Source organism: Muscardinus avellanarius, assembly GCF_963383645.1.
Source record: "Muscardinus avellanarius genome assembly, chromosome: 1".
Classification (NCBI taxonomy): Eukaryota; Metazoa; Chordata; class Mammalia; order Rodentia; family Gliridae; genus Muscardinus; species Muscardinus avellanarius.
The window spans coordinates 60,216,728-60,243,475 of NC_137786.1; the positions used below are offsets into that span (position 1 = coordinate 60,216,728).

The window sequence follows — 26,748 nt, forward strand, 5'->3', positions numbered from 1 at the left end:
TTTATTCTTTATTTTGAAACAGGGTCTCGCTAAGTTGCAGAGGGCCTCACTAAGTAGCTGAGACTGTCCGTGAACAGCGATCCTCTGGTCTCAGCCTCCCGAATGCTGGGATTACAAGCATATGCCACCATGCCTAGCTTACTTACGGTTTTTTAAATATACTATACTTTTGAAATAATTTCCATGATCAGTAATTTTCAAGTATTACCATTAAGCCTCTTTGATATTAAAATATTTTTTACCATAGAATACAAGATTAGAAAGTCAGTGTTGAAACCACTATACCATCATCACCTGCTTTCATACTTTCGTTTGAAATGCCAAAGACTTTTGTCATGCCTCTTCTTGATAGCAGAGGCTTTTAAGTTGCCAGGAATTGTGGAAGATGGGTCATGCTCAAACATTGTTCTTCCTGGGCTTCATCTGCAGCGCTTATATAGCCCACTATGAAGACAAACAGATTGCAATGAGTACTTTACCAGAAGGACTAGAGAGTTCTGGCTCAGAGCCAGACAAGAAGTTGTTTGTAACTTTTTTTCTTTTTAATATATTTTTATTGGTGCATTGTAGTCAAACTTCTTAATAGAATAAAAAACTTGTGGAGATATGAACACACACTCCCTCCCTCTCCCTTGTTCCCATGCTTGATTTAGTGATTGACTTTGATATGTTTAAGTACATCATGTGCTTTAAAGAGTTTCCATCTTCCCCACTTCCATCCCCTCAGATAGGTCACCTTGATTGCTCCTCTAGAGGGCCCCTTCTTCAACTAGAGTTCCTCCTATTACCCATTTCTCCCTAGTTTTCACATATTAAGGAAAGCATCTGATTTCTGACACTTAATGTTTAATCTCTGTCTTTTTAAAAAGGGAGAAGGACTGGACGTGGTGGCGCACGCTTGTAATCTCAGCATTGGGGAGGCTAAGACTAGAGGATCGTGGTTCATGGTCAGCCTCAGCTACTAAGTGAGGCCCTTCACAACTCAGTGAGACCCTGCTTCAAAATTAAAAAAAAAAAAAGACTAAAAATAGGGCTGGGAGTGTAGCTCAGAGGTAGAATGCCTCTGGGTTCCATCCCCAGTACTGAAAAAAATAAAAATAGAAATAATAAAAAGGGGGAAGGTAGAAATGTCCTAACATCTTGATTGATTTGATTCTCTGGAAGGATTGAACTTACTATTATTGCACCTTCTGAAACATTTCTCAAAGTAGGCATAGTTTTATTTATTTATTTTGTGGTACTGGGGATGGAACCTAGGGTCTTATATCTCTAGGCTATACTCCCAGACCTATTTTATATTTTATTTGGAAACAGAGTCTTAACTATGTTGCTGAGAGCCTCACCAGCTGAGGCTGGTTTCGAACCTGTGTGATCCTTCTGTCCCAGTCTCCCAAGTACTGGGATTACAAGCATGTGCCACCATGCCTGGCAGGAGGCATAGTTTTAAACAATAATTTTAAATGACATTTTTTCCCTTTTTTCTTTGAGATGAAGTTGTGCTATGTTGCTCAGCTGGTCTAGAATTATAGAGCGCCAGCAATTCTCCCGCCTCAGCTTCCTGAGTGGCTGGGATTACAGGCATGTGCTATGGAGCCCCACTTTTTCAAAGTGACTTTTAGGTGGCTGTAAAGATGGTGGGGTTTGATTTACCCTGTGTCTTTGGTGCTTCAGTTTAGTTTAAGAGCAGTAGAGTAATTTTCCTGCCTTTTAATTTTTCAGTCTATTTTATCCTGTCTTTCTTTATCAGAACGCTTTGATTTGTAGATTTTTCTGCTTTGTGCTTAGTCTTTGGATTAATAGAGATGACCTGTTTCTATAAGATTCTGCTATTATATGCATTCATTGTCTTAAGTCAAACATCTATGTCCCTTTTATTTATTTATTTATTTTGTGGTGCTGGGGATTGAACCCAGGAGGATTCTACCTCCCCACATCCTCAGCCCTGTATTTTATTCTTTATTTTGAAACAGAGTCTCACTAAGTTGTGGAGGGCCTCACTAAGTAGCTGAGGCTGGCTTCAAAAGCTGTGATCCTCCTGTCTCAACTTCTCAAGTACCGGGATTACAAGTGTATATCACCATGCCTGGCTTTCTGAGTGCCTTTTAAATCTCTATTCTAACTGTTGTGCATTTGTTCTAGATTGTATAAAATAGAAATTCTTTCTTATTCTTCATGACCTCAGTGATCTTAATTTTACCTTATAACTTGGACTTCATGTATTTATTTTACGTACAAATTCATATTTGTTCATTAGTTAAATGACAGAAAACCAGATCTTAGGTAATACTGCATTTGACTAGAAAATTAGTCCAACTGGAAGTCTACTTATTTAGCATACTTAAAGAAAACTAGGTCTGTCTTTCTTCCTTCCTTTCTTTCTTTCTTTCTTTCTTTCTTTCTTTCTTTCTTTCTTTCTTTCTTCTTTCTTCCTTTCTTTCTCAGCTTCAGTAAGTCCTTATTACAAAATTATTAGGAACTAGAAGGGGAAGAGAAGAAAAGCAGCATGCGTGGGGCATGCTGAAAAGCCCAAAAGTGAAACTCTTGAGAAAAATAGTTTTGACTGCTGTCTGGACTGAGTTATGAAAAGTACTTCAAATGAAGCTGAAATTAAATGATAATATTAAAAACTATTTACCAGTAAATAAAAGTTTATCCACTGGTTTTAAAGTTTTACACTATTTGCCACTTTAAATATAGATCTAAGACCTTCGCTTATAAATTATTCTTAAAGAATAAAAAGCTATTAGAAAGCTTTATAGAACTGACAACTTCCATGACATTATGGATGAGTATATTCATGGAGAAGTATTTTAGAGAATAGAACATATTTGTGAAGTATTTTGTCAGGTATCATGGGTCTAGGAGTTCCTTCTTTTGAATATTATAATTGTTATGTATATTTTAATCTTCATAATTTGATTTCCCTAAATATTTTTGTAGAGTTATTTTAAAATATGTTATGTTTAGATACCAAGGTAAGTACTTTAAATGTGGTGTAATTAACACACAGTTCTAATAGCTAAATGCTTCTGATACTTTGTTTTAATAGGGAATGCCCTGATGCAGATTCACTGGTAAGTAAATTTACCTTTGATACAACTCAAATTAGCTATTTTCATTAAAAAAAAAACTATCGTATTTGAATTATTAACTAGTCTTTTAAAAGAATAACACTAAGCCAGGCGTGGTGGCGCACACTTGTAATCCCCATTCTTGGGAGGCTGAGACAGGAGGATCGCACGGGTTCAAAGCCAGCCTCAGCTACTTAGCGAGGCTCTCAGCAACTTAGTGTGACCCTGTTTCCAAATATAATATAAAATATAATATAAAATAGGTCTGGGAGGATAGTCCGGAGGTAGAAAGCCTCTAGATTTACTCCTAGTACCACCAAAAACAAAACAAAATAAAACAAAAAAACAAAAAATCACTATGGTTTGTGAAATCTCTATTAAGATGATGATGATGATGATGATGATGATGGTGATGGTGATGGTGATGGTGATGGTGATGGTGATGATGATTTGGTGGTACTAGGGTTCCTGGAAGCCCTTCTACTTCTGGGTTACACTCCCAGACCCATTTTTATATATTTTTTTGGAAACAAAGTCTCTTAAGCCAGCGTGGCTGGCTTCAAACCTGCATGATCCTCCTGTCTCTGCCTCCCAAGTGCGGGGATTACAAGCGTGCGCCACCACACCTGGCTCTAAGATTATTTTTAAAATACATTTTCGCTTTACATTGCCAGGTGCTTTTTTATGAAATTTCTCACTTACCTTTGAAAAGTGGACATTTTACTCACAAAGTTAGAGTGGTAACATAGCAACATGCTTTTTTTGGGGGGAAACATGCCAGATAACAAATCTGCACACTTTATCTTATAATGTGTTTTTACTAATTTAAATACAACTTTATCTCTTCATGCATTTAAACTTACTTTAAAAGATTATCATTTTAGAAACAATAGTATTAGTATTATTTTAGTATATTTTTGTGCTGTTTGTTTTGTCTTAAGAAAGGTTTGTTTATATTTCTTCATTAAGTTTAGTTCTTTTTATGTAATTAAAGATTTCAGCTGGAGCTCTTGGTGAGTATGGTAGAATCGGGTAAATTTACCAAATACTGTTGTTAGTAATGTATAGACAGACATATTTTTCAATTTGGTCTTTAGACACTGATCATGTTGATAACTGTAGGAGTTTTAAATATTCGGTTTCTTTTACATATTGTTTTTGCTTATATAACCATTGTTTCCTTTGGCCCCAAGCCTTTTTGATCTTTTACAGTATAATGGTATACTAGTATAAAGAACTAAAAATATTTTGTGAAACAGTAGGTTTTATGTAAATTAGCCAAAACTTGTATCTTTATTTCATTTTTCTGCTTTATTAAAATAAGAAAACTATGATCGGTTAATGAATTCATATGAAAATTAAGAAATAGACTTCTAATGAATTAGAGAATTAAAATCATTAGAATTCTTTGGAGTTATAACATTTAACTTACTATTTCCCTATGTGAAGTTAGTAGATGGCTGGCATTTACTGCAGCTCTCATCATGCTTTTTATTTCTGAATTATTTATGGCATTTATTTGATTATTGCAGCAGTGAATAAAATCTTTTACTATTTCATGTTTTTATTTTTTATAGACTCTCTTAAACTTTTGTGTGTGTGTGGTACTGGGTCTTGAACCCAGAGAGTTTCTACCTCTGAGCAACACCCCAGCCCTGGTTTTTTTTTTTTTTTGTTTGTTTGTTTTATTTTATTTATTTTATTTTATTTTATTTTATTTTATTTTATTTTATTTTATTTTATTTTTTGAAACAAGATCTCACTAAGTTTCCTAGGCTGGCCTCGAACATGCAATCTTCCTGTTCTAGCCTCCCAAATGATGGGATCACAGGTTTGTGCCATCTTTTGCCGGGAAAAATAAAAAACATTTTTTTTAATTCTCTCAGTTTCAGTTATCCAATTTTGAAGTTTAGCCAGTACTCTCCTGGAATTAGGAATGGGCTAATGAAAATGCAAAATTTTAATGCCACATAAGAAATGATCAACAAACCGATGTAAAATTGAGATATTTGTAAAATTAGAAAAAATAAACCATAAATTGAAATTAATCGCCAAACACAAATTAACAGTGTATTTTCAAGACATTTGACAAGGGACTTTATTATATAAGGAAATAAAATTTTCATTTTTTATTTTTTCCTTTTATAAAATTTTTTCTTTCATTTATAACATTTTTATGCAAGTTAGTATAAAAGTTAAGTGACAAGTAGGAAAAGGACATAGAATAAAAGCAGTTTTCATAAAAAATTAAAGTGCTAAGCCGGGCGTGGTGGCACACGCTTATGATTCCAGCATTCAGGAGGCTGAAACTGGAGGATCTTGGTTCATGGACAGCCTCAGCTACCTAGTGAGGCCCTCTGCAACTTACTGAGACCCTGTTTCCAAATAAAAACAAAAAGGGTAGGATTGTAGCTCAGAGGTAGATCTCTAGTGACCTCCCCCCATATAATCAGCTCATTTAGCCTTATCGAAAATAACTTGATGATCTTCTAAATGATTGTACCATACTATATAGTGCATTATAAACAAAGTGGTGTCATTTACCCAATCTCTGCTAGAACCTCTAGGAGATTATATATGGCACTCTGTCCTTATCCAAGGAGGGTTTATTTCAAGATCCCTAGGGAATGCCTGAAACCACAAACATACATGTTTTGTCCAATGTATATGCATATACCTATGACACAGTTTAATAAACTAGTCACAATAAGAGATTAACAGCAATAATAAAACAAAAATTATAAAAATATACTGTCATAAAAGTTAATTTAAGATTTATTAATTATTGCTTGGTGTGATGGCACACACTTGTAATCCCTGCTCTTGGGAGGTGGAGACAGGAGGATCACGCAGGTTCGAAGCCACCCTCACTGGCTTTTAAGAGATCCTGTTTCCAAATAAAAATATAAAAATAGGTCTGGGAGTGTAGCCCAGAGGTAGAAGGGCTTCCAGGAACCCCAGTACCACCAGAAAAAGAAAAAAAAAAGATTTATGAATTATTGATTTTTGGACTTTTCAATTTAATGTTTTTAGACCACAACTGACCTTGGGGAACTGAAAGTCTATAACGTAAAACAGTAGATAATGGGGAACTCCTGTACCTGATATTTCTAGGGTAGTTGGAATAGGGTTAAAGAATTTGGAAACTGTTTCTGACTTCTAGTGAGCTCACACTGGAAAGTTTATTTTTGAAATATCTTAAGGTTATGTTTATATATTAACTAGCAATATGTAGAGGCCAGAGAAAGTGCTTTGTTTCTAGTGTCATAACATTTTACATATTTTTATCTATGAAAATCTGCTCTGTACCCTACACTATATATTTCATGTTTACTCTTGATTTCTACCTGTTAACTCACTGGTAGCTCTAGTAGACTATTCTTTTTCTGGAAGCTCTAGTCATGTAGAGGCTGCTCTCAGTTCTTTTTGGTCTTGTATTGTGCCTCCCTTTGCAATACTTTATGTCTCTCTTGCTGAGCTTTACAAAGTGATTAGGAAGAACAGTTGATCTTTCTAGTAAGATTTTTGCTGGAGTTCCTAGTATTTGAGAGTCTTTTTTCTTTTAAAAATTTTTTTACTTGGAAATAATTTCTGACCAAAAATGAGAGAATAATAAAAAAATCTTTATCTCCTGTTTTTACCATATCTGATTTAATATTTGTGGGTGTGTGTGTGTGTGTGTGTGTGTGTGTGTGTGTGTGTTGTTTAGTACTAGATATTAAAGTCAGTGGCACTCTCTCATTGACCTACATTCCCCACCCTTTATGTTTGCTCTTTGGTCAGTTTGTTTTATATTTTGAAACAGTGTCTTATTGAATTGCTGAGGCTAGCTTTGAGTTTCCTATCCTCCTGTCTCACTCAGCTTCCCAAATACTGGGGTTACAGATGGGTGCCATTGTACCTGGATACCCTTTACTTTTTTTGAGAGAGAGTCTAAATTATCAAGGCTGGTCATAAATTTGCAGTCTTGCCTGAGCCTCCTGAGTAGCTGAGATTACAGGCAGATGCCACCACACCTAGCTATGTATAATATTTTTAGAGTCCATCTTAGCATAAGTTAATATACCATGACCCTTTATTTCCATTACTTATGTGTTTATTTGCAAAGGTAAAAATATTTCCTTCACTACATGAGTAAACTTTGAGAGAAATGTCTTTATCTCCCTCCCTCTCCCCTTCTACCCAGTTGTCTTCTCCTACAACCAACTTTATTATGTTCACATTATTCTCAGTAGTTTTATTTATCTATGTATTTTATTTTGTGGTGTTAGGAATTGAACATTCTGCCTCTGAGCTACAGCCCCTGCCCATACTTTATTTTTTGTTTAGAAGTAAGGTCTCCTTAAGTTGCTTACAGCCTCACTAAGTTGCTGAGGCTAGCTTTGAACCTAGGATTCTACTATTTCATCCTCCCAAATACTGGGATTATAAGCATGCACCATGCCCGGTTCTGTTTTCTTGAAGAGTAATTTTCATTCTTGCACACTAACTAGACTCTAGAAATTCAAAATTGTGAAAAATATGTCATTTATGCAGGCCAAGTTCCTTAAGGTTTTCTGCATCACAGCTTGGACAATTAGGTTATTTCTAAAGATTTTGAGTTAAAATAATCTTTGATGAATAGCCTTATGCCAAATCTATATTTTTTTAATTGTTGGAGTTAAATTATTAGGGCGAATTCCTAGAAGTAGAGTTCCTGGGTGAAAGGATAAATGCATATGTAGTTTTATTAGATTTATTTTTATATTTTATATTTATACCAGCAAACTATGAGAGTCCATTTCCCAACAGTTTTGCCAATGAGTGTATTTTTAGGCTTTTTTTTTTTTTTCTGGTGGTACTGGGGTTCCTGGAAGCCCTTCTTCCTCCGGGCTACACTCCCAGACCTATTTTATATTTTTGAAACAGGGTCTCTTACGCCAGCACGGCTGGCTTCGAACCTGCGCGATCCTCCTGTCGCCGCCTCCCAAGCGCGGGGATTACAAGCGTGCGCCACCACGCCCGGCTATTTTTAGGCTTTTGTATTTGATATCTTAGCATAATTTTGATTTTCTTGGTAGTTTTTTTTAATTTCCATTGTTGTCTATATATCAATTTACTTAAGCTTCTGGTAAATGGCAGCTTTTCTTCTCCTTTCATCATACTCCAGACCCAGTCACACACAACCTTGTTCTTTTATTTCTTCCTTTTAAAGATTTGTGAAAAATTGGTTGTCTACACAAATATTGGTAATGTTACCCAAACATCTGTTCTTGTCCTTTCTTTTTCAAGCTCCTAAGATATGGGCCTCCTTGTGTTTTGTTTGTTTGTTTTGCATGGTACTGGGGTTTGAACCTAGGGATATTCTACCAAGGAGCTACATCCCTATTTTTATTTTGAGACAGGGTTGACCAAACTAGCCTGGAATTTGTGGTCCTCCTGATTCTGCCTCCAGAGTACATGCAATATAGGTGTGCCCTGATGCACCAACTTTGGGCCTCCATGTTTTATTTTTTTCTTGACTCTGCGAGGACATTGTTTCCATTTTATCTTTTCCTTTTTGTAGTACCTTACTCTTCTGCTTTCAAGTATGCCCAGTTTTCTGTAACTTAGAAGAAAACTTTTCCTGAACACTTGGTTTGTTCCTCTTTATATTTGTGTTAAGGCTCCTTGTTTGCTGTGTTCTTTCTTTTCATTTATGGGGATTTTGTGATATGAAGAGAAAGCTTCTTTCTGATTCTTTTAAAATGCTTCAAAACTAATTTCCATCTGAATTATAATATTTAGCAATTGTGCTTTTATATTGCCTGCTAAATTATTTTAACTTTTTACTGTAAAAAATTTTAAACAAATGCAATATACATATAATGGTCTCATGATCTCTCATATACTCATCAGTCAGCTTAGCTTTCCATAGCAAATCCTCCCCATCCTTTTTTCATGGCTAAACTTTAGGATAATATAACTTCATCTGAATGTACTTCATGTGTCTTTGTAAAATGTAATCACAATATCAACACACCTAAATAATTTTACAATAAGTTTTTAGTATTTTCAGGTAACCTTTCAGTCTTTATACTTAACATTATTGTCAGTTTTGTTACACTTTGTTTGAATTTGTTGGTATGTTTAAGTCTCCCTTGATCTGTAGGTCCCCCTCTTCTCTCCCCTTCCTCCTCTGTTTCCTCTCTCTCACCTATCCATTCTCTCCTTTAAATTTGTTGAAGAGATTGGCTGGTTTGTTTTGCATTTTATTTTAGTTTGGATTTTGTTCATTGTGTTTTCATAATATGTTTTCTGTCTCTGTGTTATGTAAATTGATGTTTGGTTCTAGAGGCTCGAACAGATTTAGGTTCCAGTTTTTGCTGTTTTCTTATTTTATGAAGGCTACCTCCCTGAGAATGCACATGACTCTATAAAATGTTGACAGATAATTATGCAGTATCCTAGAGAGATAGATTAGTGTACCCAGACTTCAAGCTGATTAAAGAGGCACTGTATCTTTTATTTCCATATAGCTTCTTATACCATTGAGGATATTTGGCTTGATAATACTTTTTAAAAAAACACACTATTCTTTCTGATGCATAACAAAAACTAGATTTTGAGCACTCTGAATTGACAATTTCTTACCTTGAAATTATGAGTTGTGTTCTGTTTTATAGATCTTTCTTGAGACATCTGAAGCATAGAGTATTATTTAAAGCTAATAAGATGTAATTTTCTTACAGTGTTAATAATTTTGCTAGCCTGTTAATTTTTGATAAATAATTCAGTTTCTTTAGTGATAGTTAAGAAAGTTTTGCTAATCTTTAATAGTTTTTGCACATTGAAGTCATTATAGTATTTCTTTTTTCTTCTTCTCGTAGAATATTCCTGATGTAGATGAAGAAGGCTATAGTATTAAACCAGAAGCAAATCAGAATGATATCCTTTTATTATTTGGGTATTCATAGGGATTATGTTGGCATATGAGTCAACATAAAATAATGTGTTACCAAAAGCTGCCTCAAATTTTTAGAATAAAGTCTTATTCTTTATTATTCATCTAGCATGTTTCTATTTTAAAAACTTAATAGTTTTGTTATTCTATAATACCCTTTTGTTCCTGTATGTAAATGTGTGGAGAACTGTTTATGCATTAACATAATTTGGAAACTAAATTCTTTAACTGATACTCACATACCAAAGAGAACCATTTCTACTCATCTAGTGATTCTGACTCTGAAGATGAAGAACCAAAGAAGTACCGGATAGAAATCAAGCCTGTGCATCCAAATAACTCACATCACACAGTGGCTTCTTTGGATGAGTTAAAATTATCTATAGGGAATATAACACTCTCCCCAGCAATATCTGTAAGTAAGAACAGGAGCAAATTTGTAATCTTTATATAAAGCCTTTGTTTTTTACCTTATTTACCTATGACTGGTTAGTTAAAATGGCATCATTTAGCAATAATTAAGCACATTGAAAGAGAAAATAGTTTATGATTTTTATATAGGCAAATAAATGAGTTTGGCTTAGTTTTTCTTGCTTTTGAAAGTATTTTACAAGAAAATTTAGAGAATTCACTATTTTTGTCCTTGTTAGATATACCAACAGTGCGGTATATCTCAGAATTTTATGAATTGGGAGCATTAATGTTTTCCTCATCCAGTATTATAGTTTTTCTTCCATGTTTTCTTAACTATACAAAAGGAAATTCCATGGAAATTAATTTAAAAATTAAATTATAACCTTTGCAGAGGTTTGAATCCAGGACCTTGCTCATGCTAGGCAAACCTCTACCACTGAACTATTCTGCCAACCCAAAAGTGATTTCTAAAGTGAGGCTTTAATGTATCATTACTACTTAACATCAAAGTACTATTGAATTATATAAAGATTTGCTTTAAATATGATGTTTTAGAGACTTAAGAACCATTAAAAATTTTTACTACATAAGAGCACAACCAATTTTATTTATTTATTTATTTATTTATTTATTTATTTATTTATTTATTTTTGGTGTTACTGGGGTTCCTGGAAGCCCTTCTACCTCCGGGCTACACTCCCAGACCTATTTTATAACTTTTTTATATTTGGAAACAGGGTCTCTTAAGCCAGCACGGCTGGCTTCGAACCTGTGCGATCCTCCTATCTTTGCCTCCCAAGCTCAGGGATTACAAGCGTGCGCCACCACGCCCGGCTAAGAGCACAACCAATTTAAAACATATGTAAAATAATAAAAGCTTAGAAGAATGTTCCACATACCAAAATGTTAAGCATCTTTCTCTGGTTAAGTGAGGTCATAGGTGGTATTAAATTTTCTCTTTGTGCTTTTCTTTCTTTTCCTATTTGTTTTTAAGGTAAACATGTGTTTTATACTCAGAAAATAAATAATAATTTGAAAATTTTAATAGTTAATATTAGATTTGAAAAAAAGGCTATCCTTGAGTATATTTTCTTGCCCAGTTTGCTTATCTAGCACTTTTCTCTCCTCTAACAGTGTATGTTTTTTAAGGTGTTTATATTTTAGGTATGATTCAGAAGAGAATAAAAAATTATTAGAGCAAGAAAATAGGATAATTTAAAGTCTATACTGAACACTATGTCTTTCTTTTTCTTTCCATGTACTACTAGAGACACAGTCCAGTAAGTGCAAGATTTTATATTTTTGCCTGTTTACTTTAAAATATCATTGTAATATTTAACTTTAATTTTTAAAATATTTGTTAATTTAGTGCCGGGCGTGGTGGCGCACGCTTGTAATCCCCGCGCTTGGGAGGCAGAGACAGGAGGATCGTACTGGTTTGAAGCCAGCCGCACGCGCTGGCTTAAGAGACCCTGTTTCCAAATAAAAATGTAAAAATAGGTCTGGGAGTGTAGCCCAGATGTAGAAGGGCTTCCAGGAACCCCAGTACTACAAAAAAAAAAAAAAAATTGTTAATTTAGATTAGTAAGTTACAATATCTTGCTCTAGATACTGTTTTGATATTTTAAGAACATTGTATTAAATACTAAAGTAAATGTATTTTTGTTTTTTACTATAAAACAAAGATTACTGAAAGTTCTTTTCTATATAAAGTTTACAGTTGAACAGATATATTTTTTAAAAAATCTAAAAACTAGATTTCTAGTATTAATATTGTACCAAATAATTTGTTTTGAAATTCAGTTATTTGTTTACTAGTCGTTAACCTTTGCATTTTTGTTTTAGGTACAGATGAATAGGAATTTGTCAAGTAAGTGTTTCACTTGGATTGGTTATTTTATATCTATTAACATTTACCAGCCTTACATTGTTATTAAAATAAATGGTCTTTTCATCATACCTTTCTTTTCTTTTCTTTTTTTTTTTTTTGTGGTACTGGGGGTGGAACCCAGGGGCTTTCTACCCCCCGGGCTATACTCCCAGACCTATTTTATATTTTATTTGGAAATAGGGTTCTCACTAAGTTGCTGAGAGCCTCACTAAGTAGCTGAGGTTGGTTTCGAACCTGCAGGTTCCTCCTGTCTCAGTCTCCCAAGCACAAGGATTACAAGCATGCGCCATCACGCCCAGCTTTTTTTTTTTTTTTTTTTTTTTTTTAATGTGGTACTGGGGTTGACCTCATGGACATATTCTGCCTCTGAGGTATACCCTCAGACCAATTTTATTTTTTATTTTGATACAAGTCTCACTAGGTTGCTGAGGGCTCACTAGGTTGGAAAAGGTGGTTGCAAAACTGTGATCCTTCTTAAGTATTGGGATTACAGGTGTGTGACACCATGACCAGCTCATTACCAGTCTTAATCATCAGCTTAAAGACTCATTCATTCATTCATTCATTTTGGTGCTGGAGATTGAACCCAGGGCCATTCTATCTCTTGAGCTATACCCCTAGCTCTTATTTATTTATTTATTTATTTTGGTGGTACTGTGGATGGAACCCAGGGGCCTTCTCCCTCCGGGCTACACTCTCAGACCTATTTTATATTTTATTTGAAAACAGGGTCTCTTAAGCCAGCTGAGGCTGGCTTCAAACCTGCGTGATCCTCATGTCTCAGCCTCTCAAGCACGGGGATTACAAGCGTGCACCACCGCGCCTGGCTTCTTTTTTATTTTGCAAGAGAGTCTCGCTAAGTTGCTGAGGCTACCCTGGAACCTGGGATCTTCCTGTCTCAACCTCCCAACAACTGGGATTACAGGCATGTGCCACCATCCCTAGCTAATGATAATTATTTTAAACATAAAATAACTCATCTGTATTATTTCTTGGAGCACTTTTAGACATGCCTTAAACTTTAATACAAGGCTAAAACATTTTTAGAAATCAAGAAAGCCAAACAGCAACTTCTGGTGAAGAATGTTAAAAATGTTTTACTGGCATACTCTGTTGTGGAGCCAGAAGGCCTTTATAGAATGAGTCATCTTTAGCTTTATCTATTTTTAAATCATAAAACAATTGTAATTCTTTATTATATGATTTTGAAAATAGTGACTTAATGTAAACACTCTGAGGGTATTAGCATACTTTTGCAGAATTATGCATTAAAAATAAGGGCTATGGGAAAAATTAGAATTGAGACAGCCCACTTGAAACCAATGTAATTTTGTAAACAGAATGTCTAACAAAACCCCAAACATCAATCCTAATTAAAATTTAGCACATGTACAAAGAATTGTTAATTTTTTTTCCATTGAAAATGAAATATTGATTGTAGCTTTGATGCTGGAAAAATAAGGATAAATAGAGACTGCTAAGTTACGAAGATAAGGGGAAAATGCAGAAAGATGGAGAACAGTATAGTTAATACTTGGAGGGAGAACAAATTGCCAAATTGAACAAATGGAAGAATGTAATGTGAATGGGCTTTGTGTACAGTATGGTATTCCTGTCTATCCTGCGATAGCTCCCCTATTTATTTACTTTGCATTCATCAGGTGTTGTTTGGTGATGCATAATATGAAGGTGCAAGGGAAGTTGCTTATGCACCCAGTACAGATTTTGCATTGCCAGTGCTAATCTCTTGTTTATTCCTTGTTTATGATATGAGAAACACGACAAAGGCAAAAAGGGTTTAGAACAGACTGTTGTTCCAGGTTGCTATAAAAATTTTAATTTTTTAAAATAGGGTCAGTATGATTGCTAATATTCTTAGAACTTGAAAATTACTTTTATATAAAATTCTTGAGTAAACCTTACATAAGTATTTAAACATTTACTCTGATTTATAAGGTTGCAGCCCATATTTTCTCTTTTAAACACTGATTTTATTTTAGTGAATATCATAGTTAATTTCATATAGAAGCTGCTAGAAGAAATCAAGATTCAGAAATCTGAAAGAAATTCAGATTTCTTTTTAAAGTTATTTATATTTACGTTATCAGTTCCAAAATTAAAGTTGTTCATAGCATTGAGATATGTGTATAGAGTTTCTCTTCTCACTAAAATGCTTTCTCAGATTATGAATTTTTCTCATTTTAATTTTCTAATTAGATGAGGAGTTAACAAAATCAAAGCCATCTGTTCTACCCAATGAGTAAGTTCCATGTTTACTAATTATTTTAGTGGTTCTTTTAAGACAGGTTTTAAGTTCAGAGCAAAATTGAGCAGAAAGTCTAGAAGTTTCCCATATACTCTCTGCCCTTACATATGTCCAGCACAATCCCCTTACATGAATCCCTCACCAGAGTAGTGTATTTGTTACAGTTGGTGAACCTGCATTTTGACACATCAAAATCACCCAGAGACCAGAGATTATGTTAGGGTTCACTCTTGGTATTGTATATTCTGTGGATTTTGACAAATGTATGGTGGCGCCGGGAATGGTGGTGCATGCTTGTAATCCCCATGCTTTGGGAGGCTGAGACAGGAGGATTGCACAGGTTAGAATCCAGGCTCAGCTACTTAGTGAGACCCTGTTTCCAAAAAAAGTATAAAATAGGTATGGGAGTATAGCTGGGAGGTAGAAAGCCTCTGGGTTCCACGACCCCAGTACCACCAAAACAAAAAACAAAAAAACAAATGTATGGTGGCATACATCTACTGTTAAAGTGTCATACAAAGTATTTTTCACTTCCTTGAAAATCGTCTCCATTCTGCTTGTATATCTCTTCCTTTCTATCAATTTTAAAATTTAAGTATTCTTCTTTTTGTCCTTTTTTCTAGAGTTACCTCTGAAGTTTCAATACCAGTAAAATGTAATCATCCTGTTCTAAACTTCAAAATGCCATGTTGCAGTTTTTAGGTGTTTTATTTTTCATTTAATGATATTTTTGCAATGATTTTTAAAATCTGTTTAATTGAAATTGGCCTTGGGGGGCTCACTGTATCTAAATAGATGATGATAACCCAAGTTCATATATGTCTGTATTTCAGCTAGTTGTCATGGAAATTTCCTCATTTATTTCTTCAGTTTCAACTAGGATTTTATAAAGTAGACTATTTAATGAGCTTCAAAATGAGGAAATGTTTCATTTATGATGAAAAGACCACATTTGCCAGCTCTTCTTAAAAACAATAAAAAATATTAAGCCAATGCTGAATAATTAAAATATTTAAAATATTAAGCCAATGCACTTTTCTATCTGTAAAAATATTCTTTGATTTAATGTTTTGAGGCACTAATTTAGCAAATTTTTTTTTTTTTTTTTTTTTTTTTTTTTTGGTGGTGGTGGTGGTACTGGGGGTGGAACCCAGAGGCTTTCTACCTCCGGGCTATACTCCCAGACCTTTTTTATATTTTATTTGGAAACAGGGTCTCACTAAGTTGCTGAAAGCCTCACTAAGTAGCTGAGGCTGGCTTTGAACCTGTGTGATCCTCCTGTCTCAGCCTCACAAGCGCAGGGATTACAAGCGTGTGCCGCCACACCCGGCTTAGCGATATTATTTATTCGAGTTTTTGTTTGTTTGTTTGTTTTGGTGGTACCAGGGACCTGAACCCAGGGACATTCTACCTCTGAGCTACACCCGCAGGCCTGTTTGTTTGTTTGTTTATTTATTTTTGGTGGTACTGAGGATGGAACTCAGGGGCTTTCTACCTCGGGGCTCTACTCCCAGACCTATTTTATATTTTTGGAAACAGGGTCTCATTAAGTTGCTGAAAGCCTTATTACTAAGTAGCTGAGGCTGGCTTTGAACCTGTGTGATCCTCCTGTCTCAGCCTCCCAAGCGCAGGGATTACAAGCGTGCGCCACCACGCCTGGCACTATTTTATTTTTTATTTGAAACAGGGTCTCACTAAGTTGTGCAGGGACTTGCTAAATTGCTGAGGCTAGCCTTGAACCTGCATTTCTCCTGTTTCAGTCTCCAAAGTACTGGGATTACAGGAATGTGCTACCATGCCCAATGCTGTTAATCATTTTACAAGTAACATTGTTTGGGGGTTTAAAACATGGTTTTTAGGAATTGTTGAAGCAATTATAATGTGAGGCTTTTATAATACAAGGTACAGTATGTTTTCATAGTATGCGTTCATAGTATGCTTTCATAGGTGCATACTGGATATGTATTTTTAGATAATTCTATCGTTTTCAGTGTAGTATACCTGCTTTCTCTTTAAGATTTCCTAAAACATTTTTAAAGTATTGACAGTTTGATACATTAAAATATTTAAACTACCTTTCTAATGGGCTTTATATCACTTAAGTTCCTGTTCTAGATGAGGAGCTAGGTGTGAATCAGCAGAGCCAAGACTGTTTTTTTTTTTCTTTTTCTTTTTTTTTTTTTTTTTGGTGGTACTGGGATTCCTGGAAACTCTTCTACCTCTGGGCTACACTCCCAGACCTATTTTATATATATATATTTTTAATTTGAAAACAGGGTCTCTTAAGCCAGCGCGTGTGGCTGGCTTCGAACCTGCGCGATCCTCCTGTCTCTGCCTCCCAAGCGCGGGGATTACAAGCCTGTGCCAGCATGCCCGGTGAGCGAAGACTGTTTTAGAATCAAGTAGCTATGTCTTTGGACAGTTTGTTTAGACTTCTTTTGCTGCTTTTCTTCATTTGTAAAACTGAAATCATTACTCCCATTCTGATAGTCTCCAAAGTTCAGAGTCTAACAATATCATTGGAGATTAATCTTCCTTACCTTCCCTTGCCAACTTTATTTAATATTATCATAGATTTTGCTTGAATCTGGTTTAAGTCTATTTAATTTTCTTCACATAGACCATTGGTAAAGTACCTAACTTTTTAATCACATATATTGAGCTGTTAGAATTCTATAAAATAAAAATAAGTGAGTAGATTTTCTACTAATAAATATCTTTTGTTAACATTCTTATTTTTAAATGGTGTGGTTAGAAAAGGGACCAGTGATTTGCTTGCATGGGACCCCCTATTTGGACCATCTCTTGATTCATCATCTTCAGCTTCACTAACTTCATCATCATCAGGTAAATATATGTGTTTACATTTTTTAGGGTATTTTTTGGCTTGAGGAATTACAGTAGTTACTTTTTTGCTAATTGATTTATTTACTACTTGTATGTTATACTTGATAATCTAAAACTTAAAAAAATTTGTCCTCTGATCATACTTCCATATAAAAGTAACTTTATACTGGTTTTGTTAACTTAGCTTAAAGATCTCTAGTTTAAACATTAAAAATTATTCAGATACCACAGAGACTTAAAAATGGTATATTTATTTTTAGCCATCATTCCATACCATTACCTAGGTGTATTTCCTACTGTTTATAGATAATTCAAATTCATAGATATGCTCTAATATGACTAGTCCTTTGTTGAGTTGCTTCTAATTTTCCAATATTATATAAATCAGAAGAAATAATAAATTTTGTTTACATCTCATATGGTATCTTTGTCATAATCAGCATAAAAATATATGGGTCATAAAACATGCTCACTGATACTTATTGTCAAACTGCTTCCCAGAAAGGCTTTAACATTTCCCAAACAATGTATGAAAGAACTTGATGATTTGTTTTGCGGGGGTACACTGGGAATTGAACCCAGGGGTTGTATTCTGCTTTCAGTCTACACTTCTAGCCCTAGTATATTGCTGAGGGCCTTGCTAAATGACTGAGGCTGGCTTTGAATCTTCAATTCTTCTGTCTCTGCCTCCCAAGTACTGAAATTAAAGGTGTACATCACCACACCTGCCTTGGTGAATGCTGTTTAGTTTTTTTTTTTTTTTTTAAAGAATGTGTTTCTCTTTTCTTTAAAAAAATATGGAATTCCCATTATCCCAAAATTAAAACAGCCATCAAGTATGTGTTTTATATAAAACTATTATTTGCTCAAAACAAAACCACTTTAAACTGACTTTCCACCTTCTTCTTTGGGATTTTGAATTTCCATATGGTATTTGAAGTCCAAGGATGCTGGAATTATGGGGCTAGCACTTAAATCTCTTAAATTCAGTGTCACTATGCTAGAAGTACCTCATTCTATTTCATCACGTTAACATCTGCTTAAAGTCCTTTTTTTGTGTGTCCATATTTTATAGATGAAAATAATAAAGCTTAGAGATAATAAGTAACTCTCCCAAAATCATATAGCTAGGAAATGATGGAAACAAAATTTAATGTAGATTTCTTAAATTCTAAATTTCGAAATTCTAAGATCATTTTTCTGTCTATCACTGTTCGGCAGATTAACAACAAAAACATGTTGTAACATTTTACTACTAGTAGTAAAATAAATATTAGTACTTAAAATTAGACTGTTTAGGGAGTAAATATTTTTAAAAGAAATGAATTATACAAATGAATGTTAGAATGAAATTTTAATGGGAAAGTAATCTACATCTAATACTTAGAAAAGAGCAAAAAGAAAACCAGTCAATTGATAGTGAACATATTCTGAAGTAGCATTAGATAGCCTTTCTCAATGGGCACTTTTTTCTGTTTGTTGTTATAAAACTAAAATTACAAATACATCATATAAGGAAAGTAATTGTACAGAAAAACTCAGTTTTCTGTTGAGTTCTCTTTTGTGTTTAGTAAGAATATGAATAGCCAGGCGTGGTGGCACATACTTGTAATCCAAGTACTTGGAAGGTTGAGACAGAATGATCACGGGTTCGAGGACAGCCCCAGCTACTTAGTGAGGCCCTCTTCCACTCAATGAGATTCTGTTTAAAAATAAAGAATAAAAAAATAGGCCGGGCATGGTGGCACACACTTGTAATCCCCGCGCTTGGGAGGCAGAGACAAGAGGATTGCGCAGGTTTGAAGCCAGCCACACGCGCTGGCTTAGGAGACCCCGTTTCCAAATAAAAATGTAAAAGTAGGTCTGGGAGTGTAGCCCGGAGGTAGAAGGGCTTCCAGGAACCCTAGTACCACCAAAAAAATAAAAGTAAAAAATAGGGCTAGGGATGTAGCTCATAGGTATAATACCCCTGGATTATATCCCTAGTACCGGGGGGAAAAAAAAAAAAAAAAGAGAGAGAGAATACGAATGCTGTTTTGTCTTTAGAATGAAGAGTCCTAAGCAGTGTTTTTAAATTTGGTTAACATCCTTTTAGAAATTATTTACTAAAATCTTTAACAAAAATGTTCAAACTGATAATACAGAGGCTTTAGTAATACGAAAATTTCTTCAAAATTCTGCCTATTTCTTTAGTACAATCTGTCTCTTTTCAGAAATGTTCTTTCTCTTGTTACCTATCCAAAAATATTTTCACACATATCCCTTTACTTTAGGTAAAGAAACAGTTCACGTTCTTCATTCCATGCTCAACAGTTAAGACAGTGATAGAACATGGGTTTGCCTTTTGCTGTTTTAAATTCATTTTAGTATATGTCTCTAACATTCTTGTATAGAATAAAAAGTTTTTAAGCTCACAAGTTACAGCATCATTTAAAAGTGTTAGTGATGCTCAAAAGAGAAGGTTATCCTCTTACATAGTGATTATTATCAAGCCATCACTTGAACAGAATATAATCAATGCATTATTGTGATTTTCTTGTTTTAAAAACTGGTCCTAAGCTGGGTATGGTGGCACATGTCTGTAATCTCAGTACTTGGAGGCTGAGACCAGGAGGATCCAGTTCCCGGCCATGCTCAGCTACTTAGTGAGGCCCTTAGCAACTCAGTGAAACTCTGTTTCAAAATAAGGAAAAAAAGCCGGGCATGATGGCACACGCTTGTAATCCTCGCACTTGGGAGGCAGAGACAGAAGGATCGCGCAGGTTCGAAGCCAGCTGCATGTGCTGGCTTAGGAGACCCTGTTTCCAAATAAAAATGTAAACATAGGTCTGGGAGTGTAGGCCAGAGGTAGAAGGGCTTCCAGGAACCCCAGTACCACCAAAAAAAAAAAAGATAGGGCTGGGGATGTAGCTCACATGTAGAATTCCCCTGGGTTCCATCCCTAGTATCCCACTAAATAAATAAATAAGTAAATAAATAAATAAACAAATAAATAAATAAATAAATAAAATAAGGGGCTGGAATGTAGCTCAGTGGCAAAGTGCAGGTGTGGCACCCTCCGTTTGATCCCCGGTTCAGAAAAGTCTCTTGAAAAATAATAAGCTAAGACCAAAACACAAAATTTCTGTACTAAGTAAAATTACAAAATGGGCATTTTGTTTCAGCTTTTTTTTTTTTTTGTGGTGGTACTGGGTGGTACTGGAAACCCTTGTACCTCTGGGCTACACTCCCAGACCTATTTTTATTCTTTTTTTATTTGGAAACAGGGTCTCCTAAGCCAGCTCGGCTGGCTTCGAACCTGCGTGATCCTCCTGTCTCCTCCTCCCAAGCGCAGGGATTACAAGTGTGCGCCACCACACCCGGACTGTTTCAGCATTTTTTGCAATATACTTCTTCCTCAGTTTTAACATCCTCTACTCATGTTCCCATCTTTATATTTTAGCAAGGTCCAAGTTGTGAAATCATTCCTTATTTTAATCCTTTGTCTCTTTCAAAATCTTAATTCTGTCAGTTAATAACTGTTATGTTTAAAATAATGCTTAGATTTTGGTTACATAATAGTTCCAGTTGCCTCTTGTTATATAGACAGTAAGTAAGAATATGTGTTCATTTCAAACAAGTATATACAAACATTCATGTATGTGGTTTTTTTTTTTGTGGTACTGGGGTTCCTGGAAGCCCTTCTACTTCTGGGCTACACTCCCAGACCTATTTTTACATTTTTTATTTGGAAACAGGGTCTCCTAAGACAGCAAGCGCAGCTGGCTTCGAACCTGCGCAATCCTCCTGTCTCTGCCTCCCAAGCGCGGGGATTACAAGCGTGCACCACCACGCGGCTTCATGTATGTATTTTTTAATTTAACATAAATGCCTCACACCTACCTTCTCTTTGATAAATACCCTATAAAGCATTGTCTTCTCTGCCCATGGATTGAGTTCGTAAGCTCTGTAAAAGCCCCTTAAAATTGCCTTTTGCAAAATATGAAGCACTATCTGTGTGTGTATTAAACCCATGGCCATTCTACTGCCAAGCTATCTCCCTAGCCCTATTTTATTTTTTGTCTTGAAACAGGGTCTTACTAAGTTGCTAAGGTCCTTACCAAGTTGCTGAGGCTGGTCTGGAACCTGCAGTCCTCCTGTCTCAGCCTCCTAAGTACCTTGCTAAAGCAGGTTTTTAATATTAAATTCAATGCTGACTTAGTCCAACATATATTCTATGACAGCTTTATCACTGGTCAAGTAGGAACTTGGTCAAGTACCAAATGGCACTATTATGTTACCACCTTGTCAAATCCTTTAAATCCTTTGTTTGTGTGTGTGTGTGTGTGGGGGGGCACTGGGGGTGGAATCTAGGGGCTTTTCTGCCTCTGGGCTATACAGAGCTCTTTTGTACTTTATTTGGAAGCAGGGTCTCACTAAGTAGCTGAGGCTGGCTTTGAACCTGTGCAATCATCCTGTCTCAATCTCCCAAGTGCTAGGATTACAAGTGTGTACCACCACACTCAGCGATCCTTTTTTTAAAGTCCTTGTATTGACTCTTACGGTTACCTTACTTCTCAGGGAAAACAGAAACAGTTTTGACTTTACTGTAGTTTGGGAACTTCAGTTTTATAAACTTTTAGATTTCAGATTTCATATGACTTTAAGTTTTTATGTTCATACTTCTTTTCCTTAGTATAAAGTTTGAGGGCTGGGAGAAATAGCTCATTTGCCTAGCATATCTAAGGCCCTGAATTCAATCTCTAGTGCAATAGGTATGCACACCTATTTGGCTATGTAGACTTACATTTTAGAACTAGAATTTTTGTTTGTTTGTTTTAGCTTTTAATTGTTTTCTTCCAAGTCAACTGACCTCACGGAACACGCTAGTACTGTTGCTTCCTTTCCCAGTGTATGATACATGAAAATTAACTTGAAGCCAGAACAGATTCTGGATCTACAAAGCCTACAACCAGACTTCCCTTTTCACAAATTCTTTATCTCATAGTAATAGCACCAGAGAGCACAGATAAGTTTCTTTTGTTTCATGGTTGTTTCATGGTTGCAGAGTCAGATTTCCTTTATCAATGAACTTGTTTTAATTTGTTATAATTAATAATTAATAATTCCATTTCAGCTCAAAAAGGTATTCTAGAGGATGTAAAGCTGAAAATACTTTCTGGTTCCTTAATTCTTTGGATGGGATGTCTTATAAATCTGTCTCTCTGAAGATCAAAGTGACCATTCCCATAATGTTGCATGTTCTGCAAAAATTACTGACGAAAGAAGCTAACAATGTTGCTGTTTCTTCTATATTAACATTGATTCTAGAGTCTAGATTAGCCTTTGCCTTTGTTCAGATAAAGAATGATATGGCAAACATGTGTTGTCTGTCCCTTGGGTACTGTCTGAGGACTGATATAGATTAGCTCTTATTGCCTGTGTTTTTATACTTTGTCACTTTCCATTTCTTGAAACACTATATATAATAGACATTTGTAGCAATGAGCTTCACTGTTACCACCAGCAGTTAAAAAAACAAAACACAATTAGAGCATTTAAGAATGGAAACAATTGTTATCCCCCACCCACCCCTGCTTTATCTGATTTACATAATGCAGATTTAATATGCATTTATTATAAACAGTAGTGATAATAAGTTGTTATTAGCCTTTATTAATTTTTTTGATTGTTTAAAGGAGCTGAACTTGACACCAATTTGGTTTGACTGTTTAGATGCTGTATCTTTAAAAGTAGATGTGTCATAATATAGGGATGTGCTGTGGTCCTCAAGTTGGTGTACAGCTTAAAGTATTAGCATAACATGAGAGGACTGGCACTAACTGAAAGAATGCAGCATCTTCAGAATCCCAACTTCATTTTTCACCAGTTTTTAATGTTTTCCTCCAGCAGTCTGAACTGTACATGCATCTTTGTAAATGATCCCCCATCTCCCATGCATGTATTTCCAATTCTGTGACCCTTTTCTTTAGATCTCTTTTTCCCATTCCTTTCATGGCTCCATTTCTCCATTGGTGGCCAGGGGCCTTCAGCTTTATTGCTTTTTTTTCTTCTTGTATACATTTAGATCCATTCATATATTTTTAATTTTGTACATCTGTAAACTTGGAAAAACTTCTACCCATTATATTTTCCAGTCTCTGAATTATAGCTGTATTTTAGATTACACCAAGCTGTGTTAGATGTCATTTCAATTTATTTAAAGATGATTTAAGCATATTTGACTCTTACTGATTATGCTAATTAATTTGATTTTAGTTGTAAAATATGCAAATGGAATTGAAAAACTGCACATTAAATTTATATATGATTTAAGAAAAGATACTATTGTAAACACCAAAATTAATTGTAATGATTTGGGAAAATAGTTTTAGCAAACTCATTGTTTTAATGTCTTTATTCTTTAAAATGTTACAAAATGATTTAACTTAAAGTCAAATTAACCAGCTAAGGTAAGTTTTTTTTTTTTTAAATTTAGAGTTCAGGTTATTATTCTAAAGGCACAACTACAAAGGTTTGATCTCAGAGTAATGTTTCTAAAGTAGATATATTGATAATGAACTATATAGATAAATTGATAATAAACTATATAAGACCTTTGGCCTTATATAGTTTATTTTCAGTGTGTTGTATTTAATGCTGCATGTATAAATAATTGAAACAAATAAAATTTGTGTATGTGTGATTAATGTTTTTGTCAGGGGTATCAGCACCCAAAAAAAGCATATTTTAATAGAGTCCCAATATTTCAACAAATGTCTATAATTATATTTTAAAAACTCCTGGAAAATGAGTTTTGATTGCTAATAGTTCCTTTATAATAGAATTCTTTATGTAAGGATTGCTACATACTAATAATTTTTTTCAAATTCTCTCCCCCCAGCCAGGCCTACAACTCCTCTTTCTGTAGGCACCATTGTCCCACCTCCAAGGCCTGCTTCCAGACCAAAGCTTACTTCAGGCAAACTCAGTGGGATTAATGAAATAGTATGTACTCAGGTGTTTTTAAAATTATATAACTGTTTTGATTTAAGATGCAAATGATATTTTTTCTGTGTGCCCCTATAGAGTTAAATGCTCAAAGTTTTGAACCCCTCAAAAACTTCCTCAGCTAATATTTCTTTACTCCCTTATAACCTCAACTGTCTACCTGTGGAATAACACATTGTTCAGGAAGAAAGAGATTTCCTGAGAAAGTTGATATATTACAGAAACATCATTCAGTGCTCATTGTCTTACAGTAAAGAAGTGATTTTCATATATTTCTGCTTAGTCAAAGAGTAAGGAAGAAATGGTGGTATGTGTTTAGGCCTTAGAAGTATAATGCTAGGAGGGTCCTGGTAAGCATCTAGTTCAGCTTTCTTTGCTTTATGCATAGGAAACTGGAGTCAGTATCAATTAATTGACCTAAAAGTACATAAGGGAATGGGGTAGAGAGCACTTGTCTTCTAAAGTCATCAGAAAATAAGAGAAAATCTGTGGCCTGTATTTAAAATGAAGCTCTCCCAAACCATCTTTCTTGCCTCCAGTCTGCTTTGCTTCATCTTCTACATGAATTGCTAGTTTGTCAGAGTAAAATGTTTAAAAATCAAACTTTTTTCACCTTGCCACTCATTTCCAGCGTGCCCCATAATCCATGTGGTGAAATGTTTTAGCTGAATGTACATGATTCTTCCTAAAGTTATCTTAGCACTCTGCATCACCAGTCTCACTGCCCAACTATCTACTTCTTCCAGTCTACATTCTAGCCACTCAGAACATTCCAGTGTTCCCACACACATCATGTTCTATTGTTATTGTTTTGTTTTTAGTTCTGGGTATTGAACTCAGGGCCTCATTTATGCTAAGCACACACTGAGGTACATCATGCTTTTTTATACATTCTTGTGATTCCTGTTGTGCTGCTTTTATCTGAGGCAACCTTCTGTTTTCTATGTAGTAAATTGGCCTGGCTCTTGAAGACCCCTCTAAATATTACCACCTAGATAAAGCCCTTTTGATCATTCCATCATCCCCCCAGCATATTTAATCATTCTCTTGCTTACTTTCATATACTTTGCCTATATGTCTATAAGTGCATATATCACACTGACTTCCTTTGTTTCTATTCACTTTATGATCTGTGTCTTAGCCAATATCATATCCTCAGTATGAATGATATTTGCATAATACTTGTCATATGGTACATACTCAGAAAATATTTAATGAATAAGTGAAAAGGCTTGAATCCCAACATACTGAAATGGTGACAATTTTCTTTTACTCATCTCAGTGAATTGATTTACTGGAAGTGAAATGATCACACTAGGTACAAGCTGCCAAGTAAATATTATTTAAGTAATAAAAAATCTACTGCATTTATGTGGGGGGGTGCTAGTGATAAAAATCCAGGAGAGTTCTGCAACTGAGCTATACCTTCCCTGAGTTTGTTTTATGTTTTATTTTTTGTTTTGCAGTACTAGGGATGGAACCCAGGGGCCTGCTACCTCTGAGCTACACCCTAAGCTCGCTCTCTCTCTCTATATATTTTTTTGTGTGTGTGGTATTGGGGTTCTTGGAAGCCCTTCTACCTCTGGGCTACACTCTCAGACCTATTTTTACATTTTTATTGGGAAACGGTCTCCTAAGCCAGCGCGCGCAGGTGGCTTCGAACCTGCGTGATCCTCCTGTCTCCACCTCCCAAGCGCAGGGATTACAAGCGTGCGCCACCACGCCCGGCTCTCTCTCAGCTCCTTTTTTTATTCTTTATTTTGAAATGGGGTCTCACTTTGTTGTAAAGGGCCTCAGTAAGTAGCTGAGGCTACCTGAGAATCACGATCCTCCTATCTCAACTTCCCAAATGCTGAGATTACAAGCATGCACCACCACGCTCGGCTTCATTTCTTATTTTGAAACAGGGTTGCCCTAAGTTACTACATGCTGGTTTCAAACATGAAATTCTCTTAATTCAAGCCTTCCAAATACTAGAATTATAGATACGTATTGTGGTGCCCATCTTTTTTATTTTTTATTTTTTATTTTTTTTATGATACTAGGGATTGAACCCAGGGGTATTGCTAAGTTGCTGAGGATCTCACTAAATTGCTAAGCTTGGCTTCAAACCTGTGATCCTCCTGTTTCAGCCTCCCAAATACTGGGATTACAAGCATGTGCCACCATACCTGGCTAAACTACTGATTTTTTTTTTTTTATCCTAAAAGGAGTTTATTGGATAGGTTAGTATGAAACAGCCTTCTCTGAGTTATGGCCCAGCGTGGAGTGGGATGAGCAGAGTGGCTGCTTCAGGACTCCTCCAGTCCATCCTGCAGGGCAGGGCTTTCTGAGAGGGGGTATCCTA

At 35.3% G+C, this 26,748-nt stretch overlaps 1 protein-coding gene across 2 annotated transcripts in view; it reads left to right on the forward strand.

Moving 5' to 3' along the window:
- Positions 1–26,748, forward strand: part of FCHO2 (FCH and mu domain containing endocytic adaptor 2) — a gene marked incomplete at both ends in the record, with an annotated part of 128,266 nt that overhangs the window by 71,829 nt on the left and 29,689 nt on the right. For both annotated transcript variants that reach the window (XM_080690658.1, XM_080690659.1), the window contains 8 exons: positions 3,050–3,074; positions 9,920–9,996; positions 10,237–10,408; positions 11,676–11,687; positions 12,253–12,277; positions 14,516–14,558; positions 17,320–17,411; positions 24,295–24,398. In XM_080690658.1, coding sequence (XP_080546784.1) covers positions 3,050–3,074; positions 9,920–9,996; positions 10,237–10,408; positions 11,676–11,687; positions 12,253–12,277; positions 14,516–14,558; positions 17,320–17,411; positions 24,295–24,398 — 550 coding nt within the window. The remainder of the gene's footprint in view (positions 1–3,049; positions 3,075–9,919; positions 9,997–10,236; positions 10,409–11,675; positions 11,688–12,252; positions 12,278–14,515; positions 14,559–17,319; positions 17,412–24,294; positions 24,399–26,748) is intronic.